Source organism: Equus asinus, chromosome 9, assembly GCF_041296235.1.
Source record: "Equus asinus isolate D_3611 breed Donkey chromosome 9, EquAss-T2T_v2, whole genome shotgun sequence".
NCBI lineage: Eukaryota > Metazoa > Chordata > Mammalia > Perissodactyla > Equidae > Equus > Equus asinus.
In genome coordinates this window covers 82,879,851-82,896,091 of record NC_091798.1, presented here as the reverse complement: position 1 = coordinate 82,896,091, position 16,241 = coordinate 82,879,851, and the positions used below count along the sequence as shown (strand labels likewise).

Here is a 16,241-nt window from a genome sequence, read left to right as displayed (position 1 = left end):
ACTTTTTAATCATTCCAATTTTATGGTTAAAGTCCATTTTTATATCTATTTTATCTTTTTCTATAGTTCTGTGAATTGTTAAAGTCTCTATTAATTTTAAGTTTATTCACCTGTGGGTCTAAAATTGATAATTTGTGACATTTTTCTTCTTTTGATCAGTCTTACTAGAATCTGTTGATTTTATTAGTCTCTCCAAGGACTAACTTTTGAATTTTTTCTTAAGTTTATTATTATATCTTTGTTTTATTTTTTTGCTTGTTTGTTTTCTTTTATTGGATCCTGTCTCTTGGCATGCTGTTAATTTTTAACTAAATGCCAGACATTGTGTTTGACAATTTGTAGACAATCTGAATGATAATTTGCTGCAGAGGATGACCTACCCTTTCCTCTGCTAAGTGGATAGAGTGCAGTGAAATCACTTTAGTTAGAAAGTTTTCCAACATTCCATTTTGCTCTACAGAGTCTTTGCTGGACTTCTTATCCCTCCAGCTCCAGAATTCAGTAAATGTCTCTAGAGGGTAACTAGTTCAGCCTGTGGTTCAGTTCGGTCTCCTTTGTGACCGGAATCCTGGCCCTTCAAGTCTCTTAATATGTGTTTGAGCAGCTTTGTGAGACTACCAGAAGCTCTCCTGGATTCATTTCCTCCTAATAGGACCCACGCAGAACGCCTGGGTCTTTTGCATGGATCCTCAGACTCTTGCTTTGTGACCACAATTGGCAAATACTCTGAGGGAAAAAGTGGCAAAGTGGCTGCTGAATGGCACTCTACTTTCACTGAAGTTTTGTCTCCTCATGTTCTGATTATCTCAGGAACTCTTGGATGACTTGAGATAGAGAAACTTCTTCTTTTTCTCGTATTTTATTTGCTTTTGCTAGTTATTCTTGGTGGGAGGATCAATCTTCTGCAAGTAATGTTACAAGTATTACATGAATACCTCCTGTGGAAAAAACAAAACCAAAAATGAACAATATGAGAAAATGTCTCCACTACTTCATACCTCCCTAATCTGTTTCTTAGTAGTAACTGTTGCTATTATGTATGTGTATGTTTGTTCATGCATATATATGTGTAACATATATATGATTGTTGTGTGTTAAGATTATTAAGTTTTCCAATAGGCTATATATATTTGCACATAGGAAAAAAAGGCAATGTGTATAAAATGGTATAAAAAGTTATTCTGTGATTAAAAAAATCCCCTTCTACCACTCGCTCTCAGTTCTCCAGTTATACTTTCTAAGGTCAACTATTTACCACTCTTTTGTATATTTATTTATGTAACAGCTAAATTTTTCAGAACCCAGTTATACCAGGCACTGTTCTAGATGCTTCGGATAAATGAATAAACACATGAAGATATCTGCTCCTTTGGTGGTTACGTTTTGCTGGAAAGAGAAAGACAATAAACATTAATAAATAAATAAGTTGTACAAAATGCTATAGGTAATAAGTGCTATGACAAAAAGAGAGGAAAAAATTGGACAGGATAAAGGGGGTCATTGGTAGTGCCAGGAGGGAGGGTGCAATTTTAAACAGGGTGGCGGGAATAGGACTCATTGAGGAGATTTTTGTGTAAAGGTACCTTAAGTACCTTCAAGTCTTTACATTTGTCTACTTATGTATGTTTGAATTACCGTATTCTTTTAAGTAGCTACATAGTTTTCTATTGGATGTACAAAGTTTATTTACTCAGATCTCCAATTGTTAAATAATTGTTCTACCTAATCTTATGATGTTGTAAACAGCTACAGTGACCCTTCTTGTGTGTGTTGTATGAGCACGTGTGTGCATTTAATATTTTGCTTACTTTTACTTTGACATAGTTTTTGTGCTGTCAAATCTCAGTCTTTGTGTAATTTTTTCTTTTTTCGCTTTTAAGTGTAGATTGGCATATATCAAAGCTTATGTATAAACTTATAGATTTTATAGTTTGATTTTTTAAAAAGTTGTTTAATTTCTCTGGCATTTATTTTGTTATTGCTTGGGAATCTGAGCTGATTACTTTCCAAACATCTAACTGATTGTTGCAGGACTGTTTATTGAATATGTTTTTTGATATGCATCCCAGTGTATATTAAATTTTTATGTGTGATATGGTCCTTTTCTGTGTACATGGTGATTGAAATTGTGTTGCTGTTTGGGTGATCTGATCTGCAGGGATGGCTTTAGAGAGGAAGCAGCGGAAGCAGATATATGTAATGTTTTTGCTAGAGGAAAGACTTAATGTTATTGGCTATGGCAAGTAATGTCAAGGAGCTTATTGATTTTGAAGATCAATTAGGTGATAATTGGCTGCTGTGAAGTTCATTGCTTTGTGCATAAATTTGTGATCCATAAGTAAGGCAATCCTAAAAAATTGCTGAAAATATGTTAAAAGTAAGGAACATAGCAAACTATCAAGTAGAAACTAAGGAATTTTCAAAGAATTTTAAGGAATTCCCTAAGCCAGTGATTCAGCTAAAGAAAAATTAGTAATCTAAAACGAATGGGATGGTCATCAAAATATTAGTAAGCAGAAGAAAGACGCCAAAGCTAGGAAGTTAAAAAAATCTGAAACATATCAGTAAAATAAAATAATGTTTGAATTAATAAAGTATTGGGAAATTAGGTCCTTTATAACAGAGTAGGTTTTATTTAAAAATGGTGACAACCAAAAATTCATAACTAATGGAGGCTGTCTGGGCTTGGCATCAAGAAATAGAGAGGAAAGAATTAACATTTTCGTTAAGATATTGGTGATGGCCTTGTCTTCCATATGAAAGTTGACAGGCTTAGCTGAGACTCTTCAGCTAAGAGGTTGGATTGCTTCCAGGGGGTTGATAGACTCTTGTCTGCTTTGACTAGGATATTGGTTCCAAATCCTGAGGTTCCTTGAGACCCTTTCAGGAGGTCTGTAAAGTCAAAATGGTTTTCATAATACTAAGCTATTATTTGCCATTTTGCTTTGTTGACGTTTGCAATGATGGTGCAAAGCAATAGGAGGTAAAACTTCTGGTACTTTAGTATAAATTGATGCCGTGGCACCCAGCTGTACTAGTAGTTATTGTAGTTATCACTTGCAGAGAAAAAAGAAGCCAGTTTCAATTAAGAATGTCTTTGATGGAGCAGTAAAAATTGTTAATTTTATTGTTACAATCCCAGTGTATGTCTTTTTAATATTCTGTGTGGCGAAATGGAAAATACACATAATACTACATCCTTAAGTACATTGTCTTGAGGAAAAGCAGTTGTGTGATTATTTGATTAGAGAGCTGAACTAGCTGCCACTTTTAATGCACACTATTTTTACTATAAAGAATGACTGACAGACAAACTATGATTAGTCAGTCTTGAGTATATGACAGATATTTTCTTGAAAAAGAACAAAGTGAGATCTGTCACTTTAAGGAAGATAACTGACAGTATTTGGTGTTTCAAGCAAAATTTGAGCTTTCAAGTAAAAAATAGAATTTTGGAAGCCTTGTGTCTGCAGCTGTGACTTTGAGAGCTTCTTAATGACTTTTCTAGTGATATTGATGGTTGTTGTTGGAGGTCCTTACAACCACCCTGAGGTTCAGTGATTTTCTAGAAAGACTAACAGAACTCAGCAAAGCTGTTAAATTCACGGTAACAGTTTATTATAGCAAAAGGATACAGATTAAAATCAGCAACGGAAGAAAGTGCATAGGGCAGAGTCCAGGAAAGACTAGACACAAGCTTCTAGTTGTCCTCTCCCAGTGGAGTCATCTAGACAGTCCTTGGTTCTCCCAGCAGCAATGTGTGACAATATGTATGAAGTATTACCCATCAGGAAAGCTCACGTAAGCTTTAGTGTCTAGAATTTTTATTGGGAGTTGGTCATGTAGACCTGGAGCCCCCGTGTGGCTGACCTTAGTTACTCCATCAGTTTGACTCTAGAGATCAAACGCACGTTATCTGGACCAAGGGCACCCCCCCCCCCCCCCCCATAAATCATGTTGTTAGCGTAAACAATCTGGCAAGGCCCAAGGTTCTCAGTAAATAAAGACACTCTTATTTGGTAGGATATTTTAAGGGCTCAGAGTTGTCTCCCAGGAGCTGGGCAAGAGTCGAATGTGCAGAGTTTGGACAACCTAGGCCTACTTTACTGCATAGTGGTAACGTAAAGGATGTGATGTCTTGATATTATAAAACAAAATGTGTTAACACTTAGAAGATCTTCATAGCTCAGTGAACCAATATTGCTAAATGACTATGGCATGGTACTACAAAATATGCATGAATAAATGATTGACCAATGGATTTTAATAGATCAGAGTTTAGAATGTTTATAGGCATGGTCGGATTCTACATTTCATCTCCCTTTTGTTTTTACTTTTTTTCCTGCTTTTTCTCCCAAAATCCCCCCAGCACATAGTTGTATATTGTAGTTGTGGTCCTTCTAGTTGTGGACATCTACCTTTTAAGTATTAAGGTTAAATAACAGTTTTCATATACTATGAACCAAAACAATATGCAGCAAATGATTGAATGCAGAAACAGATATGAGAATCCACCTATCTTCTGTTAAGTTAGCTGTTAAAGAACTCTATAAAAATGCTCTCTTCTCACTAAATGTGTTTTGGAAAATATAGTTATTTTACACAAGAATATATTTTCTATATTAACAATAACTCCATTATTTGTTAATTTAAAATTAATAGTAAACATATTTTAAATGTTTTAATTTCTAAAACTGTTAATATTGATAGATATAACCAACACAAACAACTTCCTTTGGGGGTCCAGTAGTTTTTTAAACATGTGAAAGGACCTAGAGTCCAAAAAGCTGGTCTAGAGGTAATAAAAGGGTGAAATGAACAACTAACCTAAGGGAAGGGTAGGCTTGTAACTGGGATCTCAGAGGTAACTGGAACCAGGGATTTTAATGATACCATAAATCTCCATTTCCATCTCTTTATCTGTTTGGCCCCATTAGCTTCACTTTGTTGTTATACACTGGCTCTTCCAAGTAGTGGAAAACCTAGCAAATAAATAAATAAACAAAAACCCTTTCTTTGACTTGGCATCCTATAGCTTTTGCCATCAGAGAAAGACTGACTCTTTCTCAGTTCCAGGGTGCAAAAAATACTTGAAAAGAAACTTTGACTCTGCTTAGTTCAGGTGCTCCTCATGGAATGATCAATTTTGACTGGGTCAGGTTCTTCAAAGAAAATGAAAGCTTCCTCAGAAGCCATGTTTTTGGAATTGGGGGAGAAAGAGGTCCCAGAGAAGGAGGTATGAGTGTATATGGGATGAATGATGAACAGGCAACTCCCAAATCAGCATCTTTGAGTATCAGCACGTTGTATAGATTGCAAATATGATGAGAGTTTGAGTAGGGGAGGTTGGGGGTCCAGGTGAGGGAACCAACAGGTCTGCTTCAGTCTTTCTACTGAGAAAATGGATGTAATCACAAGGCGCTATATGCTAGGTGGTTTTTAGATTTAAAACATCACTTTGGGCAAGAGTGGTCTTGAGATGATTCCTTGGAGGAGGTGGAATTTTGGCTCTGCCTGAGGCATGGGTGTTCCTTGGAGGGAAGAGTGATAAAAGAATCTCTAGAATGGGGGTGGGAGGACAATGCAGGTTGAGGAAATAGCTTGAATGGGAGAATGCAAGGCATTCTCCAGTTTGGCTAGATAAGTGGATTCCAGTAAGGGATTATGACTTTAGAATTTCAGCGTAGGCAGGCATTTTTGACAAATTTGTTTTTCTCAGCTTCCCACCTGTCAATGCCTACTATGTTGAAAGCATTGTGCCAGGTGCTAGACTAGAGGATTGTGAAGATGGTGTAAGTGTCCCCAATATCCTCAAGTACCTTTCAACTAAATGGAGAAAATAGATGTGAAAATGACTCACTATATTACAGATGAGATAAAGTGTAAAAAAAAAAAAGTATAAAAAATAAGCTGGGAGCATGGTAGAAGCAGATTAATTATGACCAATGGATCAAGGAGATGGCACTTGAACTAGGCATTGAAGGATGGTGTGGATTTCCATAGGCAAAGGGCTGGCGATAGGGCATTTCAAATGAAAGGAATGGCACGATCAAATGGATGGAGTCTTGAAAGTAGTGTGTGCTTAATATGTTTAGGAAGTGACAAGTAGTGCTGTGGGGACTGGAAAAGTCATAAAAATTACTGAATGCTGTGCCAGTAGTTTGGGTTTTATTCTATAAGCAGTGGGACCATTTCAGTGTCTGAGTTGTGATTCAGGTGTAGCTGTTTCTGGAGGTGTTATTACAGATGTATAAGGAAATGGAGGAGCAGCGAAGCTGGAAGACCTATTGCAGGAACTGCTACAGGACGTGATGAGGAAGGACATTGACAGTGGGAAAGGGAAAAATTAGATAGCTAAAAGGGCATTGAGAATTTGGAATTGTCAAGACTTCGTGACTGGTTGGATAGGAGGGAAACAGCATAGAGTAAGTCATAGGTACTGATGAGAGGTTTCCACCAGGTGGAACCATCTGTAATTGCTTTTTTGACCTTAAAAAAACAGCACTGTATTGTTTTACCTAATAGCTTGGGTAAATGGACTGATGTATGACATAAGTAAAGATGAGAAGCAGGAGAGAAAGAAGAGGTTAGGAGAGGGATGTGGGAAGAATGATGATTAGGTCACTGTTTTAATGTGTTGGGTTTGAGTTGTCTGTTGAGACCTCCAGATTGAAAGGTCCAGCAGCTGTTGGAAATGCAGGTCTGCATTAAGGCCGACTGGAGAGTTAGGAATGATTACATTGGTAAATACTCTATATCGTGACACTAGATGAGTATGACAGATATGTGATCTAGTTTATATAAGTGGCACTCCCCTTTTCGATTTGGAGATCCTAAACAAAATCTTGAATATTATACCTGTTTTTGAGGACATTATATTTGGATTTAGGCAAAATAAGGTTTCCAAATTAGTTAAAATGTAAGGGGTTTTATATTAAAATGGATATATTCTGATTTTCATATTCATTGTGTTCATAAATAAGTACAGAATTATGTTGCAGCTCTTATTGATGGCTAACAGGCAAATACTTCCTTTTAAAAAATCTTGTGTTTTTAAAGAAGCACACTGTCTTCTGGGGTTTTTACAGAACATCTCAGTCTCGAGTAGGTTTAGAGTACTGTTTGATATCTTTTGTTAGAATACCTGATATGGGAGAGGGTTGAACAACAACTGTTGGTGTTATTATATTTTATATGCTAATAAACAGGAAGTAGCTTGAGAATAACAGTCTTCTTTTCCTTTGTTTTTCTATATTAATTAAGCAAATTAAATACTTCCTAGCAATTGTGGTTATTGTTTTGCTTAAGAAACAATGTTGATATAGAATAGAGCACACTACGGGTAAAAATAAACCTAATTTTAAAAAGGAATATGCAGGCTGATGCTTTGATTTCTGTTACAGAAAGTTCAAAATTTTAATCAAAATTTTCTGTGGCTTCTTAGAAAATTTATTTGTAATTCAATTTATTTGTAATTGTATTAAAATTTAGAAAAAAATTAAGACATGTTCAAATCTATCAAAGTAATATATTTTAAACTGAAATTTTTGTGAATAAATTTCAGAGAACTATTAATGTTAAATTTCTTTGTGCTAGAATGCCTTGAGAGCAGATCTGTTTATTTGAAAAGAAGCTAGAAGCGTATAAATTTAGAGCACATACTATGAGTAATAATTATCACCTGTGCCTTAGCTCTCGTGCCTTTAACAATGCCCTCTAAGGTATCATTGTTTTGGCCATGGTACCTGGGGAACAATTCTTTCTTTGAACGGTTACTATGGTTGTCTTACCGAGGGCCTCTTGGTTTCCTAATGCACTTGAAGAAATGTAAAAAACAGTTGTGGAAAAAATAACCAGCTTTTCAAAAGTCAATGAATAGCTTATTCTGATTTCCAGATCATCAGTAGACAGACAGTTAAATTTGACAATCACAAACATACTTCAAAACCTAACCCTCTTTTTCTCTTTCATCTTTCTCTTCTCTAAATTCTGCAGCCCTCACCCTGATAGGTAGGTGGAGCCTTTTGTAGTGGCCTTTGAATGCCAGGTTGACTAGTTTGTACTTCGTTTGGTAATGGGTAGCCATTTGTAGACTTTGGAGTTATTAGAGTGAGATGATTAAGCTTATGGTTTAGGAAGATGAATCTTTCCACAGTTGTGGGAAGGGTTAAAACAGGCTGAGAGGAAAAGAGGGCCTGAACTAGAGTAATCGATGAGGGAATGGAAAACTGGAGAATAACTTGTATAATACAACTCCAGTGATGTTGGAGATGCAGTATACAAGTTGATGGTTTTATAGCGAGAGAGGAAGGAATCAGAGTAGTTTTTGAAGTTTTGGGTTTGAACACTAGGAAGGATGCTGGTGCCATTAACAGTAGAGGAGTAAAGAGGTAGAGGAGTGTGTGTGTGTTTATGTTTGTAGGGGTAGTTGCTGATTTTTTAGATTTAGACATATTCACCTTAAGGTGAAGATTCTTAGCAGCTGAACTTAGGCCTGAACTTAGGAGGAAAGCCAGGTTTAGAGAGAAGGATTTGGGAATTGTCTTCATAGAGGTTATAGTCTGAGCTGAGGAGGTCCTGTTATTTCCCTAAGTAAGAACAAATAGAGAAATAGAAAATTCTGACGGAAAAAACCCATAGGAAACAGCTTAATTGTAGGATGACCTTTGGCTAAATCGCATAATCTTTTCACCCTCATTTTAAAAAAATGTTATATAGGAGGAAATAACTCAAGAAGGCACAGAGGGAGAAAACCAATGTCTAAAACAGGCCTAAAACCTATAGGTGCTTAAAAAATATTTGTTGAGGAATAAATGTAATTTGGTTAGGATGTAGGGGACTCGTAGCGGGCGCATAGTGGAGAACTTTGAGGGCTGTGGTGTAATATGCATCCCCACCCCCACTCCCATGCTGGGACCAGATGAGAGGATAGATCTGAGAATATTTTGAACTTTTAAAATGTTTTTTGAGATATATTTCTGTTTGAGGAACTGATTCAGCAAGTAAGGTTATAAGTCTAGCCTAATTCAGAAGCTTATATTCTTTCCATTTCATCTGATAAGAATTAGATTTGTAAAGTAATTTTTGGAAGTTTAAAGTATTCTCATGTTCCTATATGTATATATAAACTTTTTTTGCCTGTGCTGTTCCCTCTGCCTGTGACATCTTTCTCACCTTCCCAGTCCCTTGCTTTCTCTGAATCACTTGCTACTTTTAGGTTTCCATGTGGCCATCAGTTTTTTCAAGAAGTGTGCACTAAAACCCAATGACTGATGTTTTTCTGTGTGCCCGCACGTGCCAGTACTTACTGCAGCAGACTGCAACTGCCTGTCTGTCTCTATTCTCCACTAGATCGTTAACGTCCGTTGTGGTGTTCTGTGGTGCTAACTTGTTTTTCTACCATGTAGCACGATGCTCGGCATGTAGTCGTCGGAGATGGGCTAAATAAAAGGCAGTGTTAGAGTAAAGTTTGCTTTTAGCCTTCAGAGTCAGTGTTTTAAAGGTCCATCTTAAAATACAGCTTAAGAAATGTTTTGGTTTCAATAGGTAGCCGCTGAATCACCATACTCTCCAAATTTTACATTGAGCATTGTGAAATTTAAAAAAAAAAATGTTTGTTTTTAAGTAAAGGATTGCTTCCGGGTAGCTTACACCTGTTGCAGCAGTGCTTTGGACCAGATGGCTGCAAGTCATTTTCTTGCCCTGGTTTCATCACTTAGTTGCAGGTGTAACACTGCAATTGATGAAGTTCTTAGAAAAACTCAATTGTGAGAATTGGTAGTTTTTGAGGAGTGAAATTACAGAGATATAAGTAATTGAAGATGTTAGGTAGGAATTGATGTTAGCCTCCTACTAGTAGGTATTGTGCTTTTTCTTGTTTTTTTTTTGTTTTTCTTTTTAACATGTTTGATTAATGCCTAACATTTTTGGAGAAGGTATGGCCTTTTCTACCCATCATTATCTGTTTTCTAGTGTGATGGGTGTTAAGGGTAGTGAGAATGAGACTGTCTTGGTGGATAGCAATTCACTATAAGCATTGTTATAAGCATTGTATTGGGTCCCACCTTTTGTATATTAGTCTTTCAGTGGATTGAATTTTTAGGTGGATAGAATATGTGATGATGCTGTTTCTTTACTTCCACAGAACTACAGACTCTGTAATTATGTTCCCTGTGGCAAAAGGAGATAGAATTTCTGCTCTTGCTATGTACTAATTTGATCTGAGATTTATAACTAAATATTTACACAAACACACACACATACTGATATTTGCCTGAACACACAAATGAACTCAAGATCTCTAACATATACACATGAGTGTTCTTCTCAAGTTTCAGTGATGTAGTTGGTCTAAGGGGTATGGGTATTACACCTATAATGCTTAGTTTAGTGTTTGTTCAAGTGAGTTTACTAGTGACCAAGTTTTAATCTCTGCGTAGTGATAAGAAAGAAAAGACTGAGTAAAATCACTTAGTATAAGGTATATTGTCTTTACTTTTCCCTTCACTTTACAGAGTAAACTTCTTTTTCTTAACCATCAGCTCAGACGGTATGACTGTAGAAACATGTTTGTTAAAAGGAAATATGGGGGCTTTAGGAAATGTATAGTAGTTTTAGCAAATTTATAGGTCTATGTCTTATCAGCCTGAAGTAACCAATTTAATTTCAGAAAGGACAGCATTGTAGGGAAATCCAAATCATTGAGAGTTAAAGAAGAACTTTAGAAGTTTGTGGTATGATCAGGCACAGAGTCGTAAGTGATTCAGGTGACAAAAGAGATTTCTTGGCAATTGGATTTCTGCATATGTGTTTCTCTGTAAGGACTTTGGCACCTTCACTGGCATCACTAAGAGGAAGAGCATAGTGGAAAGTAAAAGTGATCTGCTGGGAACTTCAATTTAGTTTCCTTTTCAGAAGAAGGAAGTCTGTTGAGGATAGCACTATTTTAATGTTTTTCTGCTGTAGTAGGCAGTTTCCATTTAGAATTGTCAAGTTAGTTTTAAATAATCATGTAGTTTGAATGAAGTGTCTGCCTATGTTCACACCAGGTTATTTTCTTATCGCCTGGAGTTCTGTATTATTCTTCCTGATCAGGAGAGACAGACCAAAAAGTACGAAGGCCCCTGCACGGCTCCTCAAAAGTGCTCCAGCAATATACAGCATATGTTTATAGAAAACATTCATGTCATTCCAGACTTAAAAATAAAAATGACTCCTGTAGCTTGTCCAACTTGTCTCTTTCATTGACTTATTTGATATGTAGTTTCATCTTGGAATGATATTTTAGATAAACTGTGTAGTTTCTAAGAAAATGAAATCAAGGGACTCCATATCTGCTTGTAAGATTTCTCAACAAAAATTGCAAAACTAGGTGAGAAAAATGTATTTACTTCTTAAATATCCTGCCTTTTCCCCCATCTTCCTTAAATGAGAGAAAAAGAGATGTTTTACTTTTAAATAGGAGAATATTAGATATTTTATTATTAAAGTGTTATGTTAGGCAAATTTAAGTCACAATATCTCATGCATCCTGTCTTGCTATCTCTCCAAAGAAGATATCCACATTGGGGAAAGAGTGGGTCTATTCGTTCTAGAGTTGCCAAGAGAAATGGAAGACTTTCTAGTTTATGCATAGCATGGTGCCTCTAGCCCCAATCATTATGTATGATCTGTAATGTGTAAAAAAGGAGTTTTGGGAAAAGAAATTTCCTCTTAAAATCAGTGCTTTCGCAGAAACAGATTGGTTTCTCTTGCTTCCCAAAACTTGATGAAAGATAATCAAGACTGGAAAATAGGAAGATAATTGAGGCTTGAGTCACCACAAATTAGTTATCCATTATGCAAGTCATGAAATTTGAGATTTTCATTGATGAAGTTGTATTAATCAGTCCTATTGTCTTTTATATGTATCTATATAATTTATATGTATATAGTTTAATATTATTCATTTAATAATAATATCAAGGCACCCATCTATGAGGTAGGTACTGTTATTATATGCCTTTTATAGATGAGGAAACTGAGGCTCAGAAATTAAGTAATTTGCCCACATTTGTACAGCCAGGTAGCAGAGCTAGGATCAAACACAAGCTGTGGCTCCAAGGTCTTTCCTCTTAACCGTTATACTATGTAGCCTGTGTAGTACGTTTTCATTTTTATATATTTTTTGAAGGAGTTTAGGATAAATATTTATTCTGAGTTTGAGATGGAGATTATTTACTTATTTTACAAGTGATGGTAATGAGGTCCAAATGTAGCAACTTGACTATAGTTATGGAGGTTTCTGGTAAGTCAGCTTAGTCTCTTTTTAGTAAGTTTAGGAGGTGTCAGTGTAGCCATCCTTCTTTGAGCTCTGTCACCCTAAATTGTTTTCATGTTCTTTTCAGACATAGCAGTCTTCAAAGATCAGAACTTGCTTAGTGTGGACATTGAAGACTTTTTTTTTTTTATATTAGCAAGGAAGTTGAACTAGCCTTCTAAAGTCTTTTCCAACATTATGTTTTGTGATTCAACAATTCTTTCATTCAACAAATACTTTTCAAATTAATATTACTATGTGCCAGGTACAGTCTGTGAGTTATAATTGCCACAAATATAAACAGAGTAAAAAGTTTACCTTAGTTGATAGAGCCCATAGATATTTGGTAATTTCATGTTACACTCAGAATATCCTCATACCCCTAATATGACACTTTGGTTATTCTGTGTTCCTTTGAAGTATTCTAGATTTCCAGTTGCGTTTCTTGTTTTATTTACTTATTTGAAAACAATCACCAGCAAAACTGCCCTTAAAGAGATACAATAAGGCTTTGACTGTAACGTCTTAAGAGAATAGAGGAGATGATTGAATATGTTTTCTTTCATGTCCTTGTAATGATGCTACTGTAACCTATTTGTACAGTCAGAAAGTTTAGCATTTTTGTTAAACTGAAACTTTTAGACAAATATCTACTAAGGAAGTGTCTTTTCTAGGAGAGTGTCATATCTTTGGTCTGGGGGTATGTTTTGACAAGGCATATGCCACGTGATTTTTTGTATAAAAATGAATTATGTTACAAATTTCAGAAAATCAAGGTAGGCAGCATTTTCTTGGCTGCTGGGGTTAAACAGAATAGATAATGATCCTCTATGAGAAATTGCCACCTTAGGGACTCTGAATCTCCTGTGAGGTGAAATTTTTTATGTTCATCAAAAAGATCATAGGTTAAAAAGGGGTTGAGAGAGATGGTTTGAGAGTAAACCCAAGGACTAGTGCTCAATGGATATAGAGCTTTGCTTAGGTTCTAAAGATCGGTGAAGTATTTGAATAAAATCATTGGGTTTATGATTTATTTATAAAATATTTGTTATAGTTGCATATCATGATGCTATATGCAATTTTAATAAAATGATTACTTTTATCTAGTATGATACTGATTTTTTTGATTTCCAAGTTTTTAAATGGGGTAAAGATTGCATATGGTAACAGTTTAATTTAAGTGCTTTTTATGCCTCAGTAGTAACTTTAAAATATCTGTGCAGGCTCATTTAAAATATTCTTGTTACTATGATTCACCTTGATAATTTGAAGTTAAACAATAAAGATAATTCAAGAAACTGAGTTTTTTTGTTTTTTTTTTAAAGATTTTATTTGTTTCCTTTTTCTTCCCAAACCCCCCCCAGTACATAGTTGTATATTCTTCGTTGTGGGTCCTTCTAGTTGTGGCTTGCGGGACGCTGCCTCAGCGTGGTTTGATGAGCAGTGCCATGTCCGTGCCCAGGATTCGAACCAACGAAACACTGGGCCGCCTGCAGCGGAGCGCGAAGTTAACCACTTGGCCACTGAGTTTTGATGAATACCATTCAATTTTTTTCCTAGAACAGCCAGAGACTTATAACAAGGAAATGTTTTAACACTTTTTGAGGATCAGCCTCAACAGCATGTGTGCTTATAAGCCTATTGTTGGATAATTTAATTTCAGTTTATAGTCATAAGCAAGAATTGACATATTTTGCTCTTTGTCTTTGAAGCTTATGAGCTTTGCCATAAAGGGAATGAGCTAATACTGAAGAAACAAAGTGGTTTATTTAAGTTAATGTGTCTGTCTTGAACTGAGTACCTATTTTAATGCCAGGATCTTACAGAAAGTACATAGATGTAAAAAATAAAAGTCGCAAATATATCTTTAACGTATCAGTAAAGGTCTTTAGGTGGGTACTTATTATTAGTAATTGTGTAATGCTTCAGGCACCTTCATGTGTCATCTCATGGTGAGTTCACAAGATGAAGAAGATTAAATAAAATCTTTTAATCCTGACATTTTGCATAAGACACAATAGAAATTAAACAAATAACAAGTACAGACAATTAGGGACTTTGCTTAAAATTGTTCTTAATTTTGTCTTTGTTCAGTGTGTAAGTCTGCTTTGTGGGATAGCTCCACTGCTGTCCCAGGTAATAAAGAATGTGCCAGTTTCATGTTCTAAGGGTGTCTCATATACTTTCACAACTAAATAAGCTTTTAGCCTGGAATTTCAAAATTTTGTCCTGATCATGTATCATTAAATTTTAGCTCTTCAAGGGACTTTTAATGATTATTAGTCTAAACTTTTCCTCTTGGAAGCTAAATTTACTGGTCAGTAGCCTCAAAGATAGTGGTTGAACTGAGAGTAGAATTTTAGAGGAATTACAGTTTTCAATTATGTTTTTCCTATTAAGTTATAATGAAGCTCCACGACTAAGTTTCTCATTATCTGATTTCAGTTTTAAGGACAGACTTCCAAAGAAGTGGGTTGGTTTTTAGAAGAAAGCTGAAAATAATTCTTTTGAGAAGTTTTAAGTTTTTTTTTTTTTTTTTTAATTAAGGAGTCAAGAATAGTAAGCTTTCATTACAGCAGGCTTAGGAAAATAGTCATAGTAGTATAATAGTTGAGACTATTGAGTTAAGGTTGGATACTAAATGTCAGTGTAAGATGAAAGTTTATTGTTTTCTGAATGTTTCAAGATAGACTACAAGTACCAAAGGATAAGTTTGGATGACTAACATATTAAAAGTGTAAAAAAATTTCATAACAATTACTTTGCAAATTTAAATTCCAATCTGTTTTTAAGTATGCTTCTGTTTATATCAATCCATGAGACTTTTATAGACGTAGTTTGGTAGCATGGGTTATGCTCATTATAGCCACTCATTGAAGCAGATCATGGGGTAGCATGGTGGGTAGAATATAGTTAAGTTGAGAGCAGGAAAGTTAAAGGGACAAAGGTATTATTTATTTCCCATGTGTTTGTTAAGTAAATTTGAGGAGTCAAGTTCAAATGTGTGGTTATGGAGTAGATCATCCTAAAAGCAAAGAAAATAATCTGCTTCATGTTGAAAGAGGAAATTAGAATAGTAGCCTTTAGACAGTGTCCTTCTCTTTCCTGGTTCCAGGGCACAAACGCTACATGGAATAAAGTTGTATTTTCTCACATGTACCATGTGCCATGTTATGTCAAGTCTTGGTTCCTTCGTATACAGAGAGGCAGTAAATTAATCATTCGTTTGAATTTGTCCATCTTACTCTTATTTTTCTAAGTAAGGATTTGATTGTAAGAAGTGTTCGTATTTGAACAGATAGATGATGCTGGAGGTAGAGAGATGGGCAGAAATGGAACATGTTCATATGTGAGGTGATTAGGCCTGAGGTTATAGAACAAATTTGAAACTGAGTAAATTAAATTTTGTTAACACACTGAAAAGTTAAAAATAATTGAGTTAAAATTGGCGGAACTGGTTCAGAGTAAAATGTAAATGTTTAAGTTACATGTAGGTATTTTAACCTCTAGCAGTATATTTTTCTACCAATAGTAATTTTATGATTGCCGTTTTGATTCTAATCTGTTAATTTTTTCCCTTAGGTGGTATCATGGAAAACTTGATAGAACTATCGCAGAAGAACGCCTCAGGCAGGCAGGGAAGTCTGGAAGCTACCTTATAAGAGAGAGTGATCGGAGGCCAGGGTCCTTTGTTCTTTCATTTCTTAGCCAGACAAATGTTGTCAACCATTTTAGGTAAGTCTTTATTCCTATTATGAGGCTATATAATATAGCTATTTTGCTGTAATAGTCATAGGTATACCTGCTTTAATAGAGGTGAATGACTCAGTGACATTTACATAATGGAGAAGGAAATTTGTTTTCAATTAAACGATTTAAGTTTTAGAGTAGATATTACTGAATGTTTACATTTTGGTTTAAAAACAATATTATTACTAGTGTC

At 35.4% G+C, this 16,241-nt stretch overlaps 1 protein-coding gene across 1 annotated transcript in view; it reads left to right on the top strand.

Annotated features, from left to right (window-relative positions):
• RASA1 (RAS p21 protein activator 1) overlaps positions 1-16,241 on the top strand; it is a 100,972-nt gene that overhangs the window by 30,335 nt on the left and 54,396 nt on the right. Inside the window, exon 2 of the mRNA XM_014857049.3 lies at positions 15,881-16,033. Coding sequence (XP_014712535.1) covers positions 15,881-16,033 — 153 coding nt within the window. The remainder of the gene's footprint in view (positions 1-15,880; positions 16,034-16,241) is intronic.